A 26,424-nucleotide genomic window follows, 5' to 3' on the forward strand; every position below is an offset into this window, starting at 1 on the left:
GGTAAATATTTTACATTCTAGAGTTATTTTGTGTTGTTTTCCCCTAAGTTTTATGGGTTCAACTTTTAGTGTTAAACTGATTGTATTATTAAAGTTATGAATATATGTATCTACTTATTATATCTGTGAAGTTTTACACATAAATTTATGCTGATGAAAATACTAAATTTAAATGAACTAGCTTCAACACCTCATATTTTATGGATCACCTCTAACAGAGAGAAGGGATAAAAAATAAAAAAACCAATGCCTAAATTATAAAAATTAAGACAAAAATTAGTAACTACTATAGCAGGTTAATGTTACCTTGGTGTAAAAAGATGATACATGGTGGGCCAATCTTAAACTCAATCTACCACATTAAGTAAAGAAACAAATAATAATGCAAAAGAAGAAAAGAAGGATGAAGTCACAGTAAATGAATAGTCAAAAGAAAGCTACTGAGTCCAAAAGTTGTCAGCTAGTACTTAGCAAATTCCTTGCATATATAAACCCCATCACCTTTTCACTCTCAATCCCAACCACTAAATTTTCTTCTTCTTTCTAGTTGATCAAAATTAATTCAACCATGGCAACAACAACTCATCATGATCATCAAGAACCTATAGTGATTATTGTTGGTGCTGGCCCCGCTGGCCTTGCTACATCTGCATGCCTAAAAAAATTTTCTATTCCAAATCTCATTCTTGAAAAAGAAGATTGTTACTCTCCCATGTGGAAAAAATATGCCTATGATAGACTACACCTTCATTTAGCCAAACAATTTTGTCAACTTCCTCATATCCCCTTTCCTTCCTCATCTCCAACTTATATGCCCAAAAAAGAATTCATTCAATACTTGGATAACTATGCTTCCTATTTTGATATCACCCCTCTGTACAAAAGAAAAGTTGAGTTAGCAAATTTTGATGAGTCCACAAGAAAATGGAATGTTAAGGTTAGAAATGGAAATTCTGGTGATGTGGAGGAGTATTTTAGTAAGTTTCTTGTGGTGGCTACTGGAGAAGCAAGTTACCCTTTTATCCCTGAGGTCCCTGGTTTAGAAAGTTTCAAAGGAGAGGCTATTCACACTACTCAATACAAAGATGGTGAGAAGTTTAAGGGAAAGAGTGTTTTGGTTGTTGGTTGTGGAAATTCTGGAATGGAAATAGCACTTGATCTTGCTAACCATGGAGCAAGGACTTCCATTATCGTTCGAAGCCCGGTAATTAATTAATTAATCAATCAATATTATTATAATGTTTATACATTAGTACTTGTTATATCAGATTATTATAATATTTTCTCGTTACCAAGACTTACAATCTGGTGGTACCAGTAGGATTCTTTCACTACATTTAAATCTATTTTCTCGTCATCAAGATTTACAGGTATGATCAATAAGGTTCTTCCACATGATAAGTGTGTATACAATAAGTATGGATACACTTATCGCCGTCCTATTATTTCTCATCTCAAGTGTAATAGATAAGTAACTATTAAGAACTTAATTTTTATTTTGTTTTAGCATATCGATCCGGCTTAATATGAAGAGATAAATAATATCATTGTAGGTCAACTGAACCAAATTTTACATCAAAAATTGCTTTTTAGTCCTTTCCGTTGAGTCGGTCAACTTGTCTCTTTTTAATAAGTCTTGTTTTTTCAAATTAATTTGCACGATTATCGCGGTCCTATTATTTCTCATCTCAAGTGTAATAGATAAGTAACTATTAAAAACTTAATGTTTATTTTGTTTTGCTTAATATGAAGAACTATATGTATCATTTTAGGTCAACTGAACCAAATTTTACATCAAAAATTGCTTTAGTCCTTTCCGTTGAGTCGGTCAACTTGTCTCTTTTTAATAATAAGTCTTTGTTTTTTTAAATTAATTTGCACGCTTGAACAGATACACTTAATATCAAGAGAAATGGGATATTTGGGGCTAATGTTGTTGAAGTATAAGGTTGCACCCACATTGGTGGACTCCATAATGATGATATTAAGCAAGCTAATATATGGAGATGTAAGCAAGTATTATGGGGTGAAAAGGCCAAAAGAGGGACCCTTTGCTTCTAAACTAAAGTATGGTAAGTACCCAATCTTTGACGTGGGGACTCATCAAAAGATCAAGTCTGGTGAAATCCAGGTAACAACTCTAATCATATTATCGATACGTTTCATGCAATGTATATATATATATATATATATATATATATATATTATTTTATTTTATTTTATTCGGTGGTGGAATTCAAAATTGAGTTTTGTTTTTCAAATTCAAACCTTTAGAGAAAAGCAACAAAAAATGTTCATGCAGAAAGTGATAAAAGTATGATGGTGACAGGTGTTACCTGCAATGACACGCATAAGAGGAAATGATGTTGTGTTCGAGAACGGTAACTCTCATCAATTTGATGTTATTGTCTTTGCCACTGGCTTCAAGAGGACTACTCACAATTGGCTTCAGGTGAGTACTTAATTTTAAACCTTCAACTTATTTTCTCTGTTGTGTCCTTTTCTTCTTTGTCTACACTCTCTTTTCTTGTTTTTTCTAAAATGACAATAAGTTGAGATGAAGCAAGCACTTACACAATGTATTCTACTTGAATTTTAAAATACGGCCATGTCATTTGCACCTTTTGCCTGCTTAAAAGTGAATAGGAATGATTGACGACACAAGGATTTTAGGTCCGTTAATTGCCTTATAGTCACTAAATTTTACTGTTCATTATAACTATAAAATCATAAAATTAGTTTTTGTCATATTAAAATAACTGAATTTTTTCATACTAAATGATTTTTTGTTTCATTAGAATAACCGGACTTCACCAATTATAATGGTAAAGTCACCGAACTTTACCTACATACAATAATCGGTGTTAGAACAGGAAATTTCATATAAACAGATTTAAGAAAGTACTGGCATATCACTTTTGAGTTGAGATACAACCTGTGACCTAAAGCAACATTATATTGAACCCCTTTGTCAACCCCTTACGTTAAGGGGATTCAACGATTCATATACAATCAGAAAATCTCGTTTTTGTTCTACTTGCACAATATATTTCGATGAAGGAGATTCAATTAAACCCCTTAGGTCTATATAGCCCCGCCTCTGACTCTAACAATAAAGTCAGAATAATAGGATTTGTCGTACCGCGGTAAAATTTAGTGACACCACTTTTATATTGAGTAAAATTTTGTTATTTTAATGTGAAAAAAACAGTTTTATTATGAGTAATGACATGGAATTGGTGTGTTTATTGTGTGTAGGGAGATGACTATCTACTGAATGAAGATGGATTTCCAAAGCCAGAATTTCCAGATCATTGGAAGGGGAAGAATGGACTCTACTGTGTGGGGCTATCAAGGAGAGGACTTTATGGGATTGCATTTGATGCACAAAACATAGCTACACATATCAACTCTCTTCTCTGAATAAGAAATATTTTCCTTCATTTAGTGCTTTGTCTGAGTGAAAGATTTTAGAGCCTTAATTAGACGTAAACGGAATACTAGTAGTTTGATAATTAGTATGTAGTGATATTAAGGGATGTGAAAGTTGGTTAGTTAAATTAATGTATGAGATCTACTTTCTATGTATTGTGACAACGATTTTGTCTTTACATACAATTTTTTTTTTTTTTGTCAGAGGTCAATATATTTGGTTATGTCCCGTGCTTCACGTCTACGTACATAAGCAATATATTTGAGCAATTTCTAATTTGGTCGAAGCCTTTTTGCAGACGGAATTGTTTCATTTCTCAAAAATTAAAGATGGGAAAATTCTACATCTAATTAGTGATAACAATTAATTTTATTCTAACGTTATACATATGATTGTTAGCTGTCAATATTAATTATTTTGATTTTTATCACTTCTTCCTTTTTGAAAGAAAATAAACTTCTTTTCTCTAAATGGTGGGATAGTCAAGTAGCAAATTGGGTCGACAACGACATGACACATGAGATTTCTAAAATAAAGATAAACTTTTAAAATTTGTAATTTTAAATAAGTTTTGATATTTTTACGGCTATCATGTTATTAAAAATAAAATAAAAAGTTTAAATAAAATTATTTCTAAATATAAAAACAATATCATTCTTTTAAAAATTAATTTAAAAAGAAAAAGATGTCGAATAAAATGAAATAAGGAAATAATAGTATTACACATAGAGTGTTCTACTAATAAGGAAATCAAATTAAGCCCGTCAATTTCTAAATATTTAACTCAAATCATATCAAAACATTGTAAGATCTATCAATGGCGATTTCTCTCCGTTCTGCCTGTCTTTTTTGGCTTCTTCAATCCTCTCTCTCTCTCTCTATTTCTACTATATATAAGCACAGGTTTGGGGAGGCAGGATCGTCGTCCAGAACAAGAAAACCCCTTCACTTTAGTTTAATTACTCCTATACCAGCAGAAAAGTTATTGCATCGGTGGGGCCCAGTTGTTTACCCATTTCAAACCTGCTAGAAGTCTCGGTTGAATCCGAGGGGCCCACTGACATTGCATTGAGCATGTTTGGATGGGCTTATGCCTATAAACTGTTTTCAGCTTATAAGCTGCTTTAGATAAGCTAAAACAAATGGGCCCAATTATTTTTTTAAGCTTATTTTAATCACAAAATGATTTTAAACTGGTCAGCCAAACATTCAAAAAAACTAAAAACAGCTTATAAGCAACTTATAAGTCAATCCAAACGGGCTCATTGTCTTACTTTGATTAACTTATTTGTTAATGGCAGTCATTTTAGTTAATTGATAAGTTTGTTCTCTGTTTATGCTTATTCCACGTTAACTTTATCATTTGCTTGGAGTATCGCATACATGTCTATACATCATCATATCAGGGGACCCACAGATTATTCATGCAGATATCATTAATTAGTCATTATAGATGACTTTATTTTTATATTTTTAGTACTCTAATAAATATACTATTCAAAATTTCAAATGAGCTAATCTAACTATATCAGTATTGGTAACATGGAAAATTATAATATGAATAGATATTCTAAATAGGACAAACTCAAGGAAAATATACATATAATTTTATACTTTTTACCTCATTAAATCTCTTAATCATCGTAGATTAATATTATTTGATATAAACATTTTATGAGCTAAGTTTTTACCTGTAGTTTGTTTAACATAGTATGGCTCAACAGGAAATTTAAGAAAAAAAAAACTTTTAAAAGTTGTATCATTAAACATGTCATAATATTTGTGTAACCATAGAACTTTTGGAAGCTTGTGTTCTTAACTATGGCCTAATATTTTTGTGTCTATTAAACTTCTTAAAAGGATAAAATGAGAAGTGTAAATTTTTTTTTCCTGTTTAAACTTAATTGTTATCAATATAAAAACATATCATTATTTCTAAAATAGATTTTAAGTAAAAATAAACAACAGATATACTCCCTATGTCCCAAAAAATTGTCTTACTTCCGTTATTAGTTTGTCCCAAAAAGATTGACACATTTCTATATTTATATATAATTTAATTTTATGAGATGATTTACCAACCACACAAATATCTAAGCCTTATTTTAGACCACATATTTTAAAAGTATATTTTTTAAATTTCGTGTCAAATCATACTAAGACAATTTTTTCGACACGCAGGAAATAGTAACAAAAAACACATTAATAAGTAAAAGACGATATAATGTTGGGCCCGTGCTAGCACGGACATTTGCATCTAGTATATATATATATATATAACAAATATGAACATGTTCAATCATAGCTTCATTTGTTTGATGAAAAAAAGCCGTCATTCTATCCTCAATATCTTTTTATTTGTACAAAGTAATGTGTTATTCACCTATCAAAAATAAAAGTAATGTGTTATTCTAAGCTAGGTGAAAAGTTTAAAATGAGTAGTATAATGAAGAAAATTAAGTCTATATCAGCATCAACCTTGCAAATTACAATGTTCGAAGGTAGTTACACCTAATATTCATATTTCATGTTCTATCCTATATAAAATGATATATAAATTTATGTATCACATATTATGTTATTAGTGATATCAAAAGGAAAAAATAGGAACAAAATAATGTATTAATAACGAGAAAAGGACCAAAATCATCCATAATGTTTGGGTTTGGATCAAAATCATACATATTCTTTCACATGGTGCACTAATAGTACATTATGTTTGCATAAGTGGTGCACTTTTAGTCACAATCCCAAATAAATTTAACGGAAAAGAACAAAAATGCCCCTGAACTTTTAGAAAAGGTATAGAAATACCCTTTATTCATCTATTTTGCTAAAACTACCCCTCAATTCAACTTTTTGAGAATTTATTCCCCTTGACTAACGGACAACACTAATTTTTTTTAAAAAAAAATAAAAAAAATTGCACATGACATTTTATTACTGAAAAATTGATTTATTCTTTTAAAAAGAAATCTGAAAAATCGTTATTTGTAGAATAAGGAAAAATAATTTTTCAACATCTATTTCTTTAAAAAAACAAATGTAGTAAGCCTTTTATATATATATATAAAAAAAAACATAATTGGATTTTACTTAAAACATGTGGAATTTTTTTAAGTTTGGAAAAAAAAATTTAACGGGTGGAAACCCCATTTTTTTTTTAGAAAATTCAATTTTTAAATCTGAAAAACTGATTGTTTTTTTAAGTAAAATGTGCAAAACTAATACTCCATAATTTTCTTCTAGATTTAAAAAAAGATAGTTTTCTGGTTTTTTTTTTAAACACAGTTTTTCCATAAAAAATTTAATTTTTTCAGATTTTTATAAAAATCCAATTTTTCACATTTTGAAAAGAAAAAAAATTAGTGTTGTCTGTTAGTCAAGGTTTTACTCGTTAAAAAAAAAAATTTCCAAATTTAAAAAAAAAATCCAAGGTTTCAGATTTCTTTTTAAAAGAATAAATCAATTTTTCAGTAATAAAATGTCATGTGCAATTTAATTTAAAAATAAAATAAAATTAGTGTTGTCCGTTAGTCAAGGGGAATAAATTCTCAAATAGTTGAATTGAGGGGTAGTTTTAGCAAAATAGATGAATAAAGGGTATTTTTATACCTTTTCTAAAAGTTCAGGGGCATTTTTGTTCTTTTTCGTTAAATTTATTTGGTATTGTGACTAAAAGTGCACCACTTATGCAAACATAATGTACTATTAGTGCACCATGTGAAAGAATATGTATGATTTTGATCCAAACCCAAACATTATGGATGATTTTGGTCCTTTTCTCTATTAATAACACTAAGTTTTGTGTGGAGATTATTTGTTCGGATGCTATACCATCTATCTTTCGTTACAATTCTGGTGTTTAAATCCAGCATCAAAATAATGAATTATCACATTACCTTACTCTAGATATCGTAGAGTCTAGGCTGCCTAAATCCTAATTATGTATAATGATCCAATTTCAAGTGCGTTTTCATTGATGGTATCTACACATTAAATATAAAGAGTTCCTGAATAAATTAAAGATTAAGATGGAAAAAGGAAATGCGTAAAATGCCCCAAACTTTGATTCTACGTATACAAGATGGCTCCACCTCAAAGCTCAAAAGAAAAATAATGGAAGAAAGGAAATAAATTTCGTAAAATACACACACAGCCACAGATATCAACTCGATCTCTTCTCTGAATTTTTTTTAATTCATTTATTGCTTTTGGTTGAGTGAAGGGTTTTAAAGCCTTATACGTAATTGGCTTTCTTTTTATATAGTAGTTTAATACGTAATATGTAACGACATGAAGGGATGTGAATATTGTTGGTGGATTGAATTAAAATATGAGATCTAATTTCTATGTCTTGTGAGGAAGATTGTCACTTTACATAAGACTTTTTGGTCAGAGGTCATTATGTCAACTCTTTTCTTTGGTTATGTCCAATGCTTCACGTTTACATAAGGAATTTACTATAATTTTTATTTTTATTTTTAAAACCCACTTATAACTGCGTCGTAGGAACAATGGGAAATTAATTAATCGGGGCAGCAATTTGAGCAATTTCTAATTCGGTCGAAGCCTTTTTGTGGACGAAATGTTTCATTTCTCACAAAAGATCGGAAAATCCTACACCTTATGATAAAAAGTTACTTCTAAATGACTAAACTATGAGGTTGTTCAAACCTATAAGATTGTTAATTGTCTATTAACCAATTATTTTGACTTAATCACTTCTTCAAAAAATAAACATCTTGTTCTATTAGAGGGGCAGTGAACAGGATCCACAACATGACACATTAGATGGTAAAAGATACTCCCTGTCCCATATTAGTTGTCTTGTTTTCGAGAGTAAAGTTGACAAATCTTCGGAATTAAATTAGATTAAATCAATTCAACATTTTAAAATTATAATTTAGATATTAAAAAATTACACGAAAAGTATCATAAGTAGCAATTCTTCTCATATTAATATGATAAAAAAAAAATATAAATAGTGATCAAAATTTATATAATTTGACTTTAAAAAAGGAAAGTATCTAAATAATATGAGACTGAGGCAGTACTAGTCTATTTAATGTGAATATGTTTAATTGCGGATTTAGACATTTTATGACATTGTAGGGCTATAAAATCCTATCATTCAGAATAAATCGGTTTATTAAAGCAATTTGATTGGATTGTCTAATCAGAAAAGGGTCAAATATACCGCTGTATTATCCGAAAAGGGCCAAATATACCCCTTGTTATATTCTAGGTCCAAATATACTCCTACCGTTATATTATTGGTTTAAATATATCATTTCACTGTTAAAGTTATCCAAGGTGGACATCTAATCTTACGTGTCACTAACATTTGATGATGGAGATGCCACATGACATGTCACATCATCACTACTAACCAATTTTACCCCTCCCTTTTATATTTGTTCTTCCACCGCTAAAATTACCTTCCCCTCTACCACCATTGCAACTGGTACTACTTACCACCACAAAGTTGGAGACAGAGAAGTATTAGTTCATTATTCTTATTATGCTTAGAATGTACTAACAGTTTCTGGGGTTTTTGCTGTCGGTGGGAACTTTAGCAGCATCTATTTGTAATGCTGGAAGGGCAGCAACTAATTTGCTGACAGTAATATCTACTCCTATCTATATATACTTTCTATTTTCCTTACACACACATACCATCTCCAACTTTTGTGGTGGTAATGGTGGTGGAAGGAAGAAAATTTTAGGAGTGGAAAAATAAATATTCCCTCTGTTTCAATTTATGTGAACCTATTTCTTTTTTAGTCCGTGTCAAAATAAATGACCTATTTTCTAATTTGGAAACAAATTCACTTTATGAAATGATTTACAGCCACACAAATATTCAACACTTATTTTGAACCACAAGTTTCACAAGTCTTCACTCTTTCTTAAATGCCGTGACCAGTCAAATAGGTTCACATAAATTGAAATGGAGGGAGTATAAGGGAGGGGTAAAATGGGTTAGTGGCGATGACGTTACATCCACCTCATCAAATGTTAGTAACACGTAGGATTAGATGTTCACCTTGAATAACTTTAACGGTGAGGGGTATATTTAAATCAATAATATAACGATAAGAGTATATTTGAACCCAAAGTATAATGAGGGGTATATTTCGCCCTTTTCCGTTGTCTAATTGATGTGATTTTACGTGGTCTTTGAACACCCCAATAACCACACAAATGAAAACTGCCCAAAAAAGGTTGAGCATGTTCCGAAAATCAAGTGAAGTGTGAGAATCTATGTACGAAAATAAACTAAAATGTGCGATGGAACAATTCACAACAGCACAGCAACTTTAACAAACCAATCAACTAAAAAATATGTACTGTAATGGAATGCCTTGTTGGGAAACATATATTGAGAGCCGCACATGACGGCTTGACTATTGCATCCAGTGTTCACTTTTAACCCACATGGGCCAGTGGATCAGGTTTTGGCCTCTTTGAGGGTGTGTTTTGTATGTGGAGGAAAATATTTTCTACATTTTCTTTTGGAAAATGTTTTTCAGTTTTTTCCTATTTGGTTGGTCATCGTGTTTTAAACATTTTTTTTTTAGAAAAGAAAAACAAGTCCCTTATAAATGAGAAAAATGACTGCACTAATGAAAATAGAAAAAATAAGTTTCATAAATGACATTCAAAATTCATTTTCTCCTCCACACCCACCCAACTCTTGACCATCCCAACCCCCGCAATCCCCCAACACCCACTCCCCACCCTATCCCACCCCCATCATGTCTGATAGATTACATATACATGTTTTTGAAATGGTATTTTTTGTTACTTACTTACCAAACTCACTGTTTTCCAAAAAAACATTTTCCTTCGAACCAAATACACCCTGAGATTTGCGCATTTTCTGTTCAGGTGAGAATGTCACACGGCCAGCTTCATAGTGGAGAAAAATTTACGTGTTTCAGAAAGTATAGCAACTTTAAAATTTTAGTGACGCGAAGTTCTAATAGAACTGGCTTTACTATTTGGGGCAATTTGCAGGAATGCCCTTATTTTGGGGTGGTCTTTAATTTTTACCCATTAAATTGGTGGTCTTTAATTTTTGTCCTTCATTAGAACCCCTTGATTTCGGGTTCGAACCCCCGCTCAGTCAAAAATTAAAAAAAAAAAATCGCAAAGCAGAGTTTGGATTCACAAGGCAGAATTTTGCATCTTAAGATAAAATTTTGCATGATTCGGGCAGAGTTTCAAACTCTACCTTAAGGTAGATATTCTGTCTTGCGAATCCAAACTTCTGCCTTGCGAAATTTCTTTTTTTTTTTTTTACTGAACTAGAGTTCAAACCCAGAACCTCGGAGTATTAGGCGAAGGCCAAAAATTAAAGACCACCAATTTGAGGGATAAAAATTAAAGACCACCCCAGAAGAAGGACAATCCGCGCAAAAAAAAAAGTATTATTTGTGATGTCAAGAGTTTCAAACTCTACCTTAAGGTAGATATTCTGTCTTGCGAATCCAAACCTCTGCCTTGCGAAATTTTTTTTTTTTTTTTTTACTGAACTGGAGTTCGAACCCAAAACCTCGGAATATTAGGCGAAGGCCAAAAATTAAAGACCACCAATTTGAGGGATAAAAATTAAAGACCACCCCAGAAGGACAATCCGTGCAAAAAAAATGTACTATTTGTGATGTCAAGCAAAAGGGAATTCCATTCCAAGATCTCTCCAAAGCCCTATCTCAATAATAAATAAATAGAAAGATTGTCACACTTCATAGTCTATCTAAATTCACTACATCTCAAATTGTCCGACCTCATGAGTCGGTTGATATAACAACCTTGAACCTAACTCACACCCCAAAAGCTAGCTATTATGATGAGAAAGCTCAAGGCTATTTAAACCCCCTCATGAGCACATATTATACCGATTTGGGACATAACAGTTGAACAGTTCGGAAGTAATAAGACAAGTGAATGAAGGTATTTTCAGCACTTGTGAATATTTTTTCTATGGAGACAAACCCCTCCTCCTACCATCTAGCTGCAGTTCTAAAGCTTTCGAAGGCTTGCATTCGTTCTGCCACAATTGAGAGAATTGCCTCTTCTTTTAGATAAGAACGTGAATAGACCCTAATGCCACCAACCAAGCCCAGTCAAATAAACTGACTAGACCTTAAAAAGTGCATAATGTGAAACTAATGTTACAAAAAGTTTTTTTTTCATTGAATGATGTTTCACATAAATAAACTATTTGTCAAACGACGGGGCATCTCCTTTATAAAATTGTTGTCAAAATTGAATCATGTCAATTACAAAACATAAATAACAAATAAATAAGAAGTAATGAATCATGTTAAGGGTTACGCACCCTCTGGATTACATCAAGTCAGAGATCCACCCCACACGTGAAAAAAATGTGTGTGCCTAACGTACAAACCCCCAAACCTCGAGACATTTTTGTTGTTCACTTCATTTGTGTAGAACGTGATCCACGTTGGAGGCCAATCTTGCAATAGCTTTGACAAAGGAGACAGCAAACTAAACACCTGCCATACAGAGTCTGCATGGTCAATGTTGCCTGATCATCTGTGTTCTTTTTCCTGTTAAAAGTATGAAGGAACAATAGTTCCAAGTGAGAAGCTTAGATTGAACTTCACATGTCATGATCAAGCCCAAAGAAGCCCATCGTAGCCGAATTCTGAATTAGAAACTGGACTATCACCAAACTCATGTTGATCGGTTGCTTCATCTGGTTCAATGGAATCAATATATGGTTCCAAGAGATCAGACGATCTTTCAGCTGGAATGCCATAGTCTTTAAGAATGCTAGATGATGCAGACGAGGCTGCCTCTCTTTCTAAAACAACCAGAAAGTTGTCTTCAAATTCGAGCACTAGATATTTATCCTTGCAAGCTGCGTGATTAGACAAGTATGAGCATTGTAACTGCTGAGGTTAACGTAACAAAGCTCAAATTATTATCTGTACCAACACTTACAATCCACTAGATGAGCCAAATGGTGAATGTTCCTAATTCGAGTTCCATTCACCTTCAAGATCTGCCAAGATATTGCTATTTGAGATTTCACTCAAGATCTATAATAATATAAATGACTGAAAATGGAATTTTGATGCACACACCAATTATTCTTCATGATTCAACTGGAAAGGATTAAAAAATCCAAGTGGAAAAGATAACTTACCTGCTCATTGCTTAAATCCTCGTACCCAATATTCACTTCATTCGCCAAGACCTATAAGTAAAATAACGATTAACAACGTATTGTTCCTTACTTAGACTTAACACGTCAGCATCATAAGAGGTGGCATTGGGTAACTAGTAAATTACGCTAATACTAATTTACCCATTTTTTCCACTTCCATGACATTATACTTTTCCCAAAAGTTCACTTTCCCTAGTTCCTGTGCTCCCAGCTCTGGCTATTTACCTTCTTTTTTTTTTTCCCCTTTTCTTGACAGATAAGCTGAAGATTGATTGTCAGAAGCTGAAATTTTCTCTAACATACCTGTGATAGTACAACAATCTGTTCTCCTTCGAACTTTGCAAAAGAGTATCGAGCCTTTGTCAATAGTTTTAGCTGACAAAATTCAAAGAAACCAGTTAATTTCAATCACAGCGGAATGCTTGTAATCTTGTGAGCAACATCCATTTGTTAGACTCACCCCTATGGTATCTTCACATTCTCCCCTGACAAACAAAGAATGAACAATTGCTTTCAGGGCTGAGAATTGGTACACCAAATATATTCAAAAGATAAGGGAATGCTTCATTAAGAAAATACAAGGATATCTAGTAAAACTTACTCTATTAAGGGTTCGGATAGTGGTGTAAACACCAAGCCGGCAACTATTAAGTATGAAGGTTGACCACCATCTATGTGATAAGGAACCTGCAACAGATTTAAATCAATTATACAGCGATTCAAGCCGTGGAAACAGTCCCTTGCATAAATGCAGGGTAAGGCTGCGTACAATACACCCTTGTGGTCCGGCCCTTCCCCGGATATCGCACAGACTGGGAGCTTAGTGCACCGGGCTGCCCTTTTTCTATACAGCGATTCAAGTGATGGCGTCAACAACAAAGAAACTAAGGGTCCGCTAACATACCAAATGCACACGTGGCTTCAGAATTGCTTGAACTTTCAGGAATTCCCCAGCTCTAATAATACCAAGCTCCGCTACATCACCAGTGAACCTGAAGAAGACGAGGCCTTTGTGTAACACATAAACAGGAATATATGCAAACTATACAAAGAGGGGGTAATATAGGCAGGGAGCGTGAGGAAACTCAAATTTGATGCTAAGGATTCAGTGGATTATGAGCATTAACCAATATTCACTTCAAGGTCCAGAGTAAGTGCAAACAGAATTCAATTTAACCCTGATTGTATTAAAACGATAATGATTCCAGCAGCCAAAGTAAGATCAAATGGAGCAGAAAACAGAGCAACGTCAAGGTAGTGTCTTACAAATTGGTAGTGTCTTACAAATTGGTATTACCACTTAACAAGCAGTTCCAAAAGTTAGCCATTCAAACTGAAAATGAAGTGAATAATTTTTGTCAACATAGAATTGACCCGAGGATTGTGCTTAAATGCAAATCTAATTTCTCTAGAAGCAATTAAGTTTTACTTTTGACTGATGAGATAGCGAAATGCAATGCGTTCACTTGATCGAAATGGCACTGTCCCTTCACTCCCAACACGAACACCGTCAAAGCTAACAATCACGTCTCCCTGAAAAGATGAACCAAGCATTATGAAACTACATGACATCACCAAAATAACATCCTAATGATAATAGAAAAATTAAACATTCCAAAGACAGAGGTATACAGATGCGAAGTGGGTAGGACTAACTACAATGGTCAAATATACACTATACTCTTCGTCTCCAAGTTATTAAGCTGGTCCTGAGACAATGTATCCTTTTGCAACATGATCCCCAAACTCAGAAAGGATACTCCTGTCCAATATCTCATTCTCATAGTGTGACCTTTTTGCCACGAGGAGATCACTTATGACTTATGAGTTGTAGAAACACATCTATAGTGCACCATGCTCCCCAAACTCAGAAAGGATACTCGTGTCCATCACACATTATCATGGACTCCGTCTTCACTTTTACATGAAGAGATTAATTATGAATTTCAGAAATTACATCTGTAGCGCATATTTATCAATATCGTAAAAAAGAATTGCATGAATACAAATGGTACAACTGGATCCCTAATCCATACTAGTTGTTATTGGTGGTAATTATTGTAATACCATGAACAGTGGAATTAGGAAGTCACATCCCATAATAAGTGTATTGTCATAATATATAAGTGTATTTTCATAATAGGTTTGGTCAATTGACCTATATATGAGCAATTCACACCTTAACTCTTTAAGAGTTTATGTTCTCCCCCTAAACAAGACTCTCTTAAGGACTATACTGTGGATGTTGTAAAGTAAGAAGGAAGGATCATCAATTTATAGAGTGCTATACCTTGTCCTCCAAGAAAAGGATTAGCCAAATGAAAAATTTATATTTTCCTCTTAGGAAAACTAAGTCAATTATGCTAAATGTTTTTCCCTTCCTTTCAGGAAAACATAAAATCCAAGTATGGTAAGAAAATCAGGGCAAACACCTAACAGTTAACACATTAAGCTAATTGACAGAAATGAATGTAGAAGCAGCAAAGTAATGTAGACACTGTCATGCTACAGTTTGATGCCAAAATTGATTCAAGACTTCTATTATAAGCAATTACTTTCAGTGAGCTTCTCATGAAAAACAATTCAAATGTTAAGCTTCTCAGCTACACATCAATTGCCCCCTTCCCATTCAAAACATTTCTTATTCTCATGGTCCTTCCATCCATTAATGCTTATAAGTTTTGAGGACATCAATAAGTAAAGCAGAATGCTAGAGTACACTCAAATATCTTAGAACAGAATCAGGTGTAACAGCAAAATATCTAGAAGTCAGAAAAGACTCGTGAACGGTAATAAATGGACGATACCTCTTTCAAGACATTGCTAACATCGGAAGTAGGCTCGATTTTCCGTACGAGTACGCCCTGCAAAACGAATTACCCAGCATGTATTAAACAAGGACTTCTAGAGATTAGTGATTAGCCTCTCCATACAAATTTATCAGTAGACACTATACTTGACTATATCAAACACATGATCTGCCCAGGTATCTTCAGTTGACAAATGCAAAATAGGTTTGCTTTCAGATCAGGCATAAATTAGAAAAATCTGATAAATGCACGCAGTTGACAGGTTATATCACCTAATAATTGACCAACTTGAAGGAGTAGACACAGGCACACAGCTAGAGACTTGAATGCTCATAACAATTCCTTCAACTATTGATGTTACTCAAAGAGGGTATTTTCAAACTTTCCACTCAAGACAGATTAATTATGTGTAGAAAGATGTTGGGCCCGGGATTCATCACCAAGAAGAGCTACCTTTGCTCAGCTCCATCCCTGCCTAGATGAACTCAATTTTCCCAACTTACCAAGCCTAATGACACTCATACTATTTTCTTTGCTAGAGTTTGCTAGTGTTTTAACTGATAACTGCTCTGTGTAACTGGAGATAGCAGTGTTTTATTCAATTATCCACATTTTCTCTCATATATAAGGCCCTAAAAAAAGATTTTTTTTGAATTCTAGCGACAAGAATCCCCTTTCTGTCTCTTTGTAGGAATTTAGCCATTTAGGCACTGGATCCTTCCCCCGCTCTCATGCTATTCATGTTGCTGCAGAACCCATTACCTCTCTTAGTATTTTAAAAAGTTGTTTGAGGACTTGTACAGTTCTAATGGGAAACAGGAACAAACAAACAGCTAAATGAAAAAGAAAAATTGGTTTCATTTGGTCCATACACCCCCCCCCCCCCCCCTCTCTTTTCCGTTCCTCCACAAAAGATAGTTACCGAGAAAAGAATAAGGAACTCCACAAAGAAAGACGTCTGTTATAAAAATAAAGCTTATACAACTAGTGAGGACTTCTTCATATATAGGTACAAATCCAGACCTCGTTCGAAGGAACTCTCAAGCAGGTACGTAGTGCTGGATTTTCCAATTTTTGCAACAATACCCCAAGGCAAGGAAAACCTGAAATCACAAAACCGTTAGATAAGCTGTTGAAAACCTACAGGGAAAAGAAGCTTCCAAATATATGGAGCACTGGTAGTTCTTTCACGCATAAGGATGGACCAAGAAATTAGATAAACTACTGTAATGCACTGCAGCTTTAGAAAAAGAAAAGAAGAAAAATAAAAGAAGCTTTGCGGGGGTGAGGGGGTTGTTATGGCAAATTCTATAAAGATGTATCTGAAATTGGCTCAAGGGATGATTCTTTCTTTTTCTTTTTTTGGTTAACTAGATACTTGGCTGGGAGATAATATTCAAGCTTCCAAACACAACTAAATGCCGAATTCACTATGCAAAAATGCTGTGAATTTACTCCAAATTAATAGTGAACGAAAATAGGCACCCAATAAATGAATGAATGGTGTGCAGTCAACAATAAAAATCAACAAATTAGGGACTAGTACAGACTATACCAATTAAATATTTGAAAGTTACAGGTTAAAAATTCAGCCTATGTTTGACATAATTATTAAAACAGACATGCAATTGGCAGGAAACCATAATAACAAGCAATAATTAGGCAATACTAGTTTACATATAGTTTTGAGGGGTCATACCACTACATAAGAGAAAGATTTACTTTTGTGCTTAAGATTCAAGAGCAGCAACATAATAAATGAAGTCATCTTTTATAATAAAGCATACAGGAACAATAATGGCCCCCTGCCCTCCCACCCCTTCTCTCTCAGAAATTGAATCTCTAATGTGGGGGTCAAATCATGTATTATCAGTGTGCATTCAGACACGACTCTTCTTATCTTTTTAGATGAAAAGATAAACACTAAGAAACTACATAAAAAGGAATTATGAATCAAAATCATTTATAATTGTAAAGATTTAAAAAATAAACATCTTAGTAAAAGATAAGACTCTTTGCTTGCCAAATTATGGCAGTGTTGTCTAGAAAGGGGCACATGAGCACCAAAAAAAAAAAAAAAGAATCATAAACCCACCCTTGATTATATTGCAGAACCAAGAAGCATAAGCGCTTGCTACCAGATAAAGGTCCCTCATTTGCAACCTACCCACTATGGCAGGCTGACAACAAGAACAAAGTACTTGATTCACATAAGAGTAAATCAGCAGCAGCTGCAACCGGCAAGTTGGCTAAGTTTTAAAATAACTTCTATTCAAAGTTCCGAACTGGGCATTTCTGTAATATGCAACTCCAAACGTTCTAAAAATGGATCTTGGGCCTAACCCAGCTCCAAAATCTAGCTCATGAGGTGAAACTGTCCCAAGACTATATAAGGAGACAACAACTCATTTTCTCAATGTGGGACACTATAATACCCTCCCCCACGCCTAGAGCTAGACATTGGGAGCGTAAACAATATAACATAGGGGCCCGACAACTGAGTGAACCTAGACTATAGATAGGTCTTGCTTTGATACAATGTAAAGAAATTAGACCTTGGGTCTAATTAAACCCAAAAGGCTAACCCATAGGCAATGATTGCTCAAAACCTTAGGGATAAAATAACCCATTTCCTCAATCAATGTCAGACACTCCAACAAAAAGTAAGTAAGAAACATTAAGTATAGTCAACATTTGCAGGTTCTGAATAGGTTAGTTTTCTTTCCAAACTTCAATTGAATTTCAGATATTCAGGTGGACGCATGTAAAAACCTAAACAGATGATTCAAACCCAAGCAGGTTGAACTGAAAGTTCTTTCCCCATGATTCACCCAAAGGTCAATAGGTGTCATTCAGGATAACAATTCTTGTATACCAAACTGAATAAGAAATTGGAAACGAATGTGCAGAGTCCTGGACATATAGGTGGTTCCCCAACATAGAATACATACATTCACAAAAGGAGAGGGACTCACCACTGTATTTCCCGTTCCTTTCATAGTCTTCCAGAAAATGAGACACTACCGTAGTTGGGATAACATAACCAATATTTTCAACGTCATCTGACCTGTAAACCTAAAGGACTTGTCTTGTGAAAACATATATATCCTAAAAGAAAGCACAAACTTCCAAAAGAACCTCATATAAAACATAAGAATCCAGAAAACACTCAGCAGTTTGTCGAAGAAGCAGCATGATGATAACCATGTTTTTCAGCGGGGAATGCACAAGGAAAACTGATTCATGCGCTGATCAAAGGGCAGAACATATGATGTTTTGGTTTCAAGAAATTTGAGCTTCTAAAGTAGAACATGTATCAACAAAATATTCAAATAAGCAAAACAAGTAATGTTGATGAGGCATATAGCTTTAGAGGCAATTACCATTCCTCAGTTTCCCCATGGTAGTATTTATGGTTTGCCTTGAGGCAAGATTTCAGGCTACAACAACAGAATACCCAGTGAAATTCCACAATGTGAGGTCTGGGGAGGGTATAGTGTACGCAGACCTTTCCTAACCAATGATTATAGCAGTAGCGTAGAATGAAGAACTAGGGCAATTAAGCAGATAGAAACAAATTGAAACTTGAAAAGCAAAAGCTGCACTCCAATTTTAATAAAGAAATTATATTTTACAAACCAAATGGTAGATCCAAAAAGAAGCCAGAGTTTGGTAACATGAAAATACAATTATCAAATTCTGACAAGAAACTACCTGAAATGCCACCCCTATGCACTCTCCATCGTCATTGAATGCAGGGCCGCCACTGTTACCTAAAATAGTTGCTATTAGTAGCAGAAACTACTGTAAAGCGAGAAACCAAAACCCCGTAATCCTCGTACAAACACATGCAAGAAGTTATAAAACAAGTTAAATTTTCTTCTTCTTTACTTTTTCTATGAAGTATAAAACAAGTTAGATTAATAGGAGCAAATTTATTGGGCATGCTTAGCGTTATAGAGCAACAGTCTCATCATCAATGTCCATATTTACCAGGATTTATTGCTGCATCTATTTGAATGCCCAGAAGCTCGGATGATCCATGAGCATATGATGTGACCTAATGACGAAGACCAATATATGAGTTAGCACAAGCATTCGACATTTAGGAGAACAGAATACTATATTGTCGTATTTATCGCTAGGAGTAAAAGGGAAGATTGTCTTATTTCCTAACAATTTCCTCCATTCACATATCTCAGAACCATGGAGGATGCTAACCTTTTTTTTGTCACAACTCGAATAGGAAAGCCACTATAAGCTTGCAAAACTATAACTGTAACCACAACCTCTAAAAGGTGGGCAATATAAGAAACAAAACATTAAAATGTAAAAGAAAAATCGAAAAGAGAAAAAGTAATTATCACAAAGAAGAATGTCATTTTGCCCACTGACTAGGTAATGCAATAAAAATATTTTGCACATTTTAGTTAAGGCTGAGGAACCTGATCTATGGTCAACAAACTGCCTTAAGCTTATGTTCTAGTTTTGGAAAGAGACGCCACTATTTGCATGTATCTCTTTATTGCTTCTATACCATGTTAGTAATAAATTTTGTGAAAATCATGTATTATTTATGGAGGTTCCAAAGTTAAGATCTCACATTTCTTTAAACTCTAGCAAACCGTTACTCTTCAATATTGATGTGTAAGAGAAATAGCACTCATAACATGCTTATTGAGATGGCGTACCCAGCAAATGACAAATGAGCAGCACTGGTGATTAGAGCAATACAAACTTTTAATGAAGTTAAAAAGATTAAGTCACTGCCTGGTTGTACTGATAAATTGATACAACATTAGACTGAAAACACAAACCTCTACTCTTGATACCACCCCTTTGGTCACAGAAATGGTATCTCCTCCAAGTGGATAACCTACAACAGTTACAGCATCCTGCAAGGCAGAAGTAACTTCCAGCTTAAGAATAATATCTATACAGATTGCAACAGAACCGGACAGATTAAGTTTGGGTATTAGAAAAGAAGTCAAAGAATTCAACTGAGGCAATAGAATACGGCAATTTAGGAAGAAAAGTTCAGCAAACTTCAAATGACATTTTATACACAAACACACACACACACATGAATATGTCACTAAGAGGATTTACACTCTTTATGAGCTAAAATATTAGCTATTCCCAAAAATGCAGCAAGTTCTCTGAGCAAATAATTACCAAATTTCATGTACATTTACTTTTATTGCTTGTTATATAATAATTACATCCAAGGAAAAACTAAGTGTCAACTACTCAATCTTCAATTGAAGCCTAACATAATCCCAAACTGCCGGCATAATTAGACACGCAGAATCATTCATATTACAAAAAATCTCTATCCAACGATAGGACACTGGCAAATCCAAGAAAAATTCCTCCAGAATCAAGTTTGATTGGCAAAACGTTATATGTAACAAAATTAACATACAACAAAGCAAATCTTCCAAAATACATGCATATGTTTGGCACCAGAACTGATCTGTACAGATGAACATGAGATGCACCTGCAGACGAGGCAAGTGTCCAAAGCGGAGGGGCTCAGCTCCTTTCCAGAAATCCTCGCTTTCCACAGATAGCAAGGCTATGTCACACTCCACTCCTTTAGCTAGAACCTGCATTCAATAGATGTTGAAATTAAGCACCAAAACTCAATGGCATTTTAGCACCTATGACATGATTTTCATCTAAGAACACTAATATTTCCAATGGATCTGGCCTATATGTAGTCATCTGTCACTTAGCTTCTGGTTTTTAACAACAACATACCCAATGTAATCTCACAAGTGGGGTCTAGGAAGGGTAGAGTGTACGCAGACCTTAACCCTACCTTGGGGGGTAGAGAGGCTGTTTTTGATAAGACCCTCCGCTCAAGGAACAAACACTTAAATACAGTTTAAAACAAAACTATTTGTAAGGATAAGTACACAATTATGAACAGAGATAATAGGTCAACCATATGTAAGAATCAAGCAGGAAGAAAAACAACGCTAACAAAAAGTTTCCTACCAAAACTTTACATCCCTCTTAGCATTTGCACAAACTTGTAGTGCAGAAACACTATACAATCATACTAGCTAAAAGAAATCTTGTTAAAGATATTCCTGGAACCAAAAGACAAAATTATACAAAGTTAGACACTGTTTTTCATCTATTGAAACTAATTTTCCAATGATCTGGCATATACTCATCTAATCTATGATTCTCAACATCATAAAAGAGATATTGTTAAAAAAGACATGTAGCGTCCTTTTGTTCCATTTATAATCTAACATTTAGCAGGCAGGCCTCACTAGATGCATATCTTAAAGTACTTACTGGTTGTCAAGACTCCAAATTCAATTTATCATTTCCTTACAAAAGGAAAAGAAAATAAAAGGACCTATTTAATTTTTTTTGATAACTAGGACGGACCTATTTAATTAATCTATCAATTGTTTAAAATTGAACAGTTTTCAGGAGCTCCCAGGGTGAATGATTTTTGCATATGCAGAGGGTAAGGAATGGAACCACTGATAACTAGAAGACTGTAGTTCTTTTTTTTTTTTTTTTAAGAATAAAAATAGCACAAGACCCAGATGAAACAGAAACTTCTAAGCAGTAGTCAACATATCTCTTAGACTGGATTGGTGAAGTTAATGTTTTCCAGTCGCACCTAAAGCTAGGGCACGGCCTCTACTCAGACAACTTGACCACACCATAACGTGTACATTAAAACAATACACAAGTAATTTTAGCTTGTGATTAAACCACATTGAAAAGAGTAAAACAAATCCATTTGATACCTATTTTGATAGTACGGCTAATTAAAGAATAAAACTCTGTCGCTTTTTTTTTTTTTTTTGTCAGATTATAACTATATCAAAACCTGGAACTACAGCACTTCATCCAAGCATTGATAAAACAAATCGATTGCTTTGATTAAAGAGCTTAATTGAAGCTCCACAAGTTTGTTTAAGGGAAAAAATAGCCAGTTTTGATTCTTCAGCAACATCTTACTTTCCCATTAGCATAGAATTTCCATCTTATAAATGTAATCATAATACCGAATGTAATTTTGGGAAATTAGCTGGAAGCTCCAAATTTAAGTTCCAACAGACAGGAAATGTACATTATCAACTAACTGAAGTAACTCAATGAGCCCCATGGTAAACCTGTTTGTTGGGTCGGGTCACATTTCCTCTTACCAGACTCCAAGTAGTATGTCTTGGTTTAGATCACCAACTGTTGGTTGGGTAGATTTTGTCTACCTCACCCAAGTTTGCATCCTTATGACTTCTTCAAAAAAACAAAAAAAAAATTGTGTGTGTGTGTGTGTGTGGGGGGGGGGGGGGGGGGGGGGTGTTCCACAGCCCAGTGCACTTAGCTCCCACTATGCGCAGGGTCCGGAGAAGGCCCGGACCACAAGGGTCTATTGTACCCTTGTGGTCCGGTAATATAGGCATACCTTGGCAATTTAGGCACTCACAAGTTATCATGAAAAGTATACCTTGGCAACATATTTAGTGTCATCTCCCCTTCTCTTCACTTTAACCTGCCATGGAAAAGACACTTCAACTAAAATTGCATTTTAAATCTACATATGCTAAAAAAATTAATAATGATGTGGGTAAGGAAAACTTTCAAAACTTGCAAGAGGTCTCCACCATTAATTAGTTATGACTAGCAAGTTAGATGTCATGTAGAGAACAGTGAATAATAAAAGTGGGGCTTGAAAATGGACCTTGATCATTTGTCCAAACTATCCAAAAGGATGGATATTGACGTGGTGATGTGGATTAGATGGGTTATATTTTTCTGCTTAGATAGCTTAAATGTGAACTCTGTAAGTTTTCATAAAGCTATTTCATTTCGTTAGGACTTTGCTAAATGGCTGAATTTTCTATTTTATGTTTAGTTCCTTTTGCATTTGAGTAGTCCCAACACCCCTACCACTGTAATTAGAGACTGCACGGAAATTTTCATTTACCATACTGTTTCTATGCATTTAGATTTCCCTAACAGCATGTTTTTGATAAAAAAACATTGCCTAGGATGAAAAACTACAATACAGTTCAAAACCCTAGAAGAGGAGTGCAATCTTATATTTTGTGGGCACAGTGCAAAGCCAAAAAAGTAAAGAATGCAAATTCTACTTTTCCTTTTCTACACCTTCCAAACTTTTTCTTTTCTATAAGAAAATATTTGTAGAAATATAACAAAAACAGAAAGTTTGCTTCCTTCACGGATTCACCTTTTACAAAAATAAATATTAAAGTGCATGCCAAACGTTTTCCCCAAAAATCCAGTACTAAAAGTAAGCCTTGATATGAGAACTGTGGTTCTGGATGACCTAGGTATGCTCTCAACTCGGAAAAAAAACTGTTAAATCCAACAAAGCCCCCACTTGAGGGTTCACATAACAAAACAGAATACGAAAGCATCGTATTTTGTGAATAACCAAAAAAGTTGCCCTGGGGCTTTGGTCTAGTGGCGAGAGCACAAAGTGTGATGTATGGGTCAGGCGCACGTCATAGGTTCGAACCCTGACACAAACAAAAGCCTAGCATTTAAGTGGAGAAGGGGAGGGTGTGAGCCCATAATCCACCAAACTCTGAAGTCCGAACCTTGCGCCAATGGCCCTCCATTTCTCGGTTATCGAAAAAGAGAACATTATACTTCTGATATTCAATTTCACGACAATGTTTAGTTTAAGGGCTTTGTATTATATAATGAAGAAAAACGTTTTCTAGAGAAAAAAAAAATCTGTTATAATAAAAAGTTATAATTCTATTAAAAGCAGATTGAGAAAACCTCAGGGTTTCTTCATTAAAGAAGAAAGGAGGACACAGAAATAGGCACATAGGAGTCAGTTAATAGGAAAATTGTCAACATAGCAAAGGCAAAACTTTACCTGGGTACCATATTCAACACAATGTGCGTTTGTCAGGAGTTTCCCATCACCAATCATGAAAGCACTGCACAAAGCAAGCAACAGTTAGAATTGTGGACACTGACTAATACTAACATAACAATTAAGTCAAATTAATATCTTAAGCTCTATGTAGAATCAAACACTTAGCATATAAAATGGGATGGAGAGTGAAATTCTTTTTCTTGAGATTATTTGTTATTATAAAGTCAATGCGCAAATCTGTATATGTAGATCTTCCAATAGGCACAATATTTGTATGCACTAATGACCTAGCAATTTCTGTCTTCTTCGTATAATTGGCAATCTATGAGAATCAAACACCTTTAGGCCCAATTGAAAACTACTCTTCGCAGGAAATTTTACTTTTTTTCACAAAAGTAAGTACTAAAGTTAAGGAAGATGGAATTGCATGCCTTCCAGTACTTGCAAATTGTCTTTGTTTCTGCCACGGAAGGGAATAATCTGGAGCAGTGTGCGTACAGAAAACCTACAGATAAACATAATGGAGAAGGAAGTGAGTCCATTACATCACAAGATAATCAAAATCCAACTGCAATGGAGAAGGAAAAAGTGAGTCCATTACATCATAAGATTATCAAATCCAACTGCACGTGCAGATATATGTGATATGACTATTCATATTGTTGATATATCCTTTGATGCAAAAAAGAGAAAATTCGCATTTATTGTTTATGGAGGTCTAGACACTTTACGCAGCATAACAGCAGAAGTATATAGAAGTCAGTAGCTAGTAAAAAAATTGTTCAAGGGCGGCACAGGACCATATGTCTTTAAAGGCTCAGAAACCTATATCCCACCCAAGTATACAGACAATTCAGTAAGAGAATTAGCAAAGTAAAACAGAAATATTGAGCTTCAAAGAAGAGGCCTCAAAAAGAAATGAGCACAATAAAATATTGCCATTTAACCACATATATACCTTCACAACTGCATTAAGAAAAGTTGCATCTTCAATGATACCAGTTTCTACCTGGAAAAGAAAACCAACTTAGATAAAGTAGTACAGAACAACTGAAGACAACATGTAACTTCTTTATGGGACATGATAAATGGAAAGCGCTTACCAGCACCAAAATAATATAATTCAATGATACAACTATTAAGGATAAAAAAACAGGTGAACAGAAGCTAAAATGGAAAGGATGTAGAAGTCAACATCCAAGTGAAGAAGTAATACTACTGTCATTCATACCTGCGGCTCCTTTGACTCAACTGGAGCTCCCTTCCCTGCTCCTTTCCTCTGCAGACCAGGCGGTTTAAATGCAGTTGATTTAGATTGTCCCGTTTCATTATTATTGCTTCTGCCATCTTTATTTGCTAAATGTCTTTCGTCTTTTGATCTCCATAGGAAATTCTGTTTACCAACTGCTTTCTGAATCCATCCTTTGCTTGTTAGATTAAATCTTTGCTCATGAACAAAAAGAAAAATACTTTTTCCTAAATTAGGACACAGTAATGTGACAAGCAGCAGTGACACATGTATTGAAATACACGAACTCATAAGAGCAATTCAGGCTGTATGAGTCATCAAACTTACTCAAAGGAGCCAGCAACAGCAACAAAATTTAAGAAAGTAAAGAAACTTTTGAATCTTGTTCTTAAACATGCCGTGTGGAAAGTTGAAACTAAAGATTTAGCAAAAAGGAAAGAAGCATTCTTTTTTAAACGGACTATAAAAAAAGAAAGTTATACAAACAAATTGAAATGGAGGGAATAGTAATTTAAGACAGATACTAGTAATGGCAATCTCGCAATGAAAAAACCCGATATTAAAATGAAGGACTAAGTGGAAATAAAATAGGACAAGAAACTTGGGATATGTAATGTACCTTTGGGTCTTGAGGAAAAGAAGATGAATTCTTGAGAACCTTTTTGTTTTGATGTAGAGCTTTAGGAATAAATAAAGAAGACGGAGGAGACGTTAGAGAGTAGAGTGAAGTGCCGGCAGAGAAAAAGCAGCAGGTTGCAGCTGCAATTGCCATATTTATGCAATGGAGAGGACTAAAATTGGACTGTTTCCTTATCCGCAATGTCGTCCTGCTAAAGTAAA

General features: G+C 34.2%; 2 protein-coding genes across 2 annotated transcripts; one reads left to right on the forward strand and one right to left on the reverse strand.

The window, feature by feature from the left end:
• Positions 1 to 501: 501 nt before the first annotated feature.
• Positions 502 to 3,631, forward strand: LOC132610576 (probable indole-3-pyruvate monooxygenase YUCCA10). Its single transcript, XM_060324895.1, has 4 exons — positions 502 to 1,204; positions 1,892 to 2,131; positions 2,330 to 2,452; positions 3,259 to 3,631. The coding sequence occupies exons 1-4, from the start codon at positions 569 to 571 to the stop codon at positions 3,421 to 3,423; spliced, it is 1,164 nt and encodes a 387-aa protein (XP_060180878.1). The 5' UTR covers positions 502 to 568; the 3' UTR covers positions 3,424 to 3,631.
• An 8,031-nt stretch (positions 3,632 to 11,662) lies between these two features.
• LOC132609259 (protease Do-like 2, chloroplastic) lies at positions 11,663 to 26,424 on the reverse strand. The gene is made up of 21 exons (XM_060323154.1): positions 26,204 to 26,424; positions 25,567 to 25,746; positions 25,294 to 25,344; positions 24,767 to 24,840; positions 24,333 to 24,396; positions 22,929 to 22,973; positions 20,947 to 21,054; positions 20,263 to 20,340; positions 19,439 to 19,505; positions 19,160 to 19,218; positions 18,421 to 18,520; positions 16,469 to 16,548; positions 15,443 to 15,499; positions 14,065 to 14,168; positions 13,540 to 13,627; positions 13,237 to 13,322; positions 13,096 to 13,120; positions 12,939 to 13,010; positions 12,615 to 12,665; positions 12,410 to 12,470; positions 11,663 to 12,326 (listed from the first exon to the last, which is right to left on the reverse strand). The coding sequence occupies exons 1-21, from the start codon at positions 26,354 to 26,356 to the stop codon at positions 12,079 to 12,081; spliced, it is 1,851 nt and encodes a 616-aa protein (XP_060179137.1). The 5' UTR covers positions 26,357 to 26,424; the 3' UTR covers positions 11,663 to 12,078.

This window comes from Lycium barbarum, chromosome 9, assembly GCF_019175385.1.
Source record: "Lycium barbarum isolate Lr01 chromosome 9, ASM1917538v2, whole genome shotgun sequence".
Classification (NCBI taxonomy): domain Eukaryota; kingdom Viridiplantae; phylum Streptophyta; class Magnoliopsida; order Solanales; family Solanaceae; genus Lycium; species Lycium barbarum.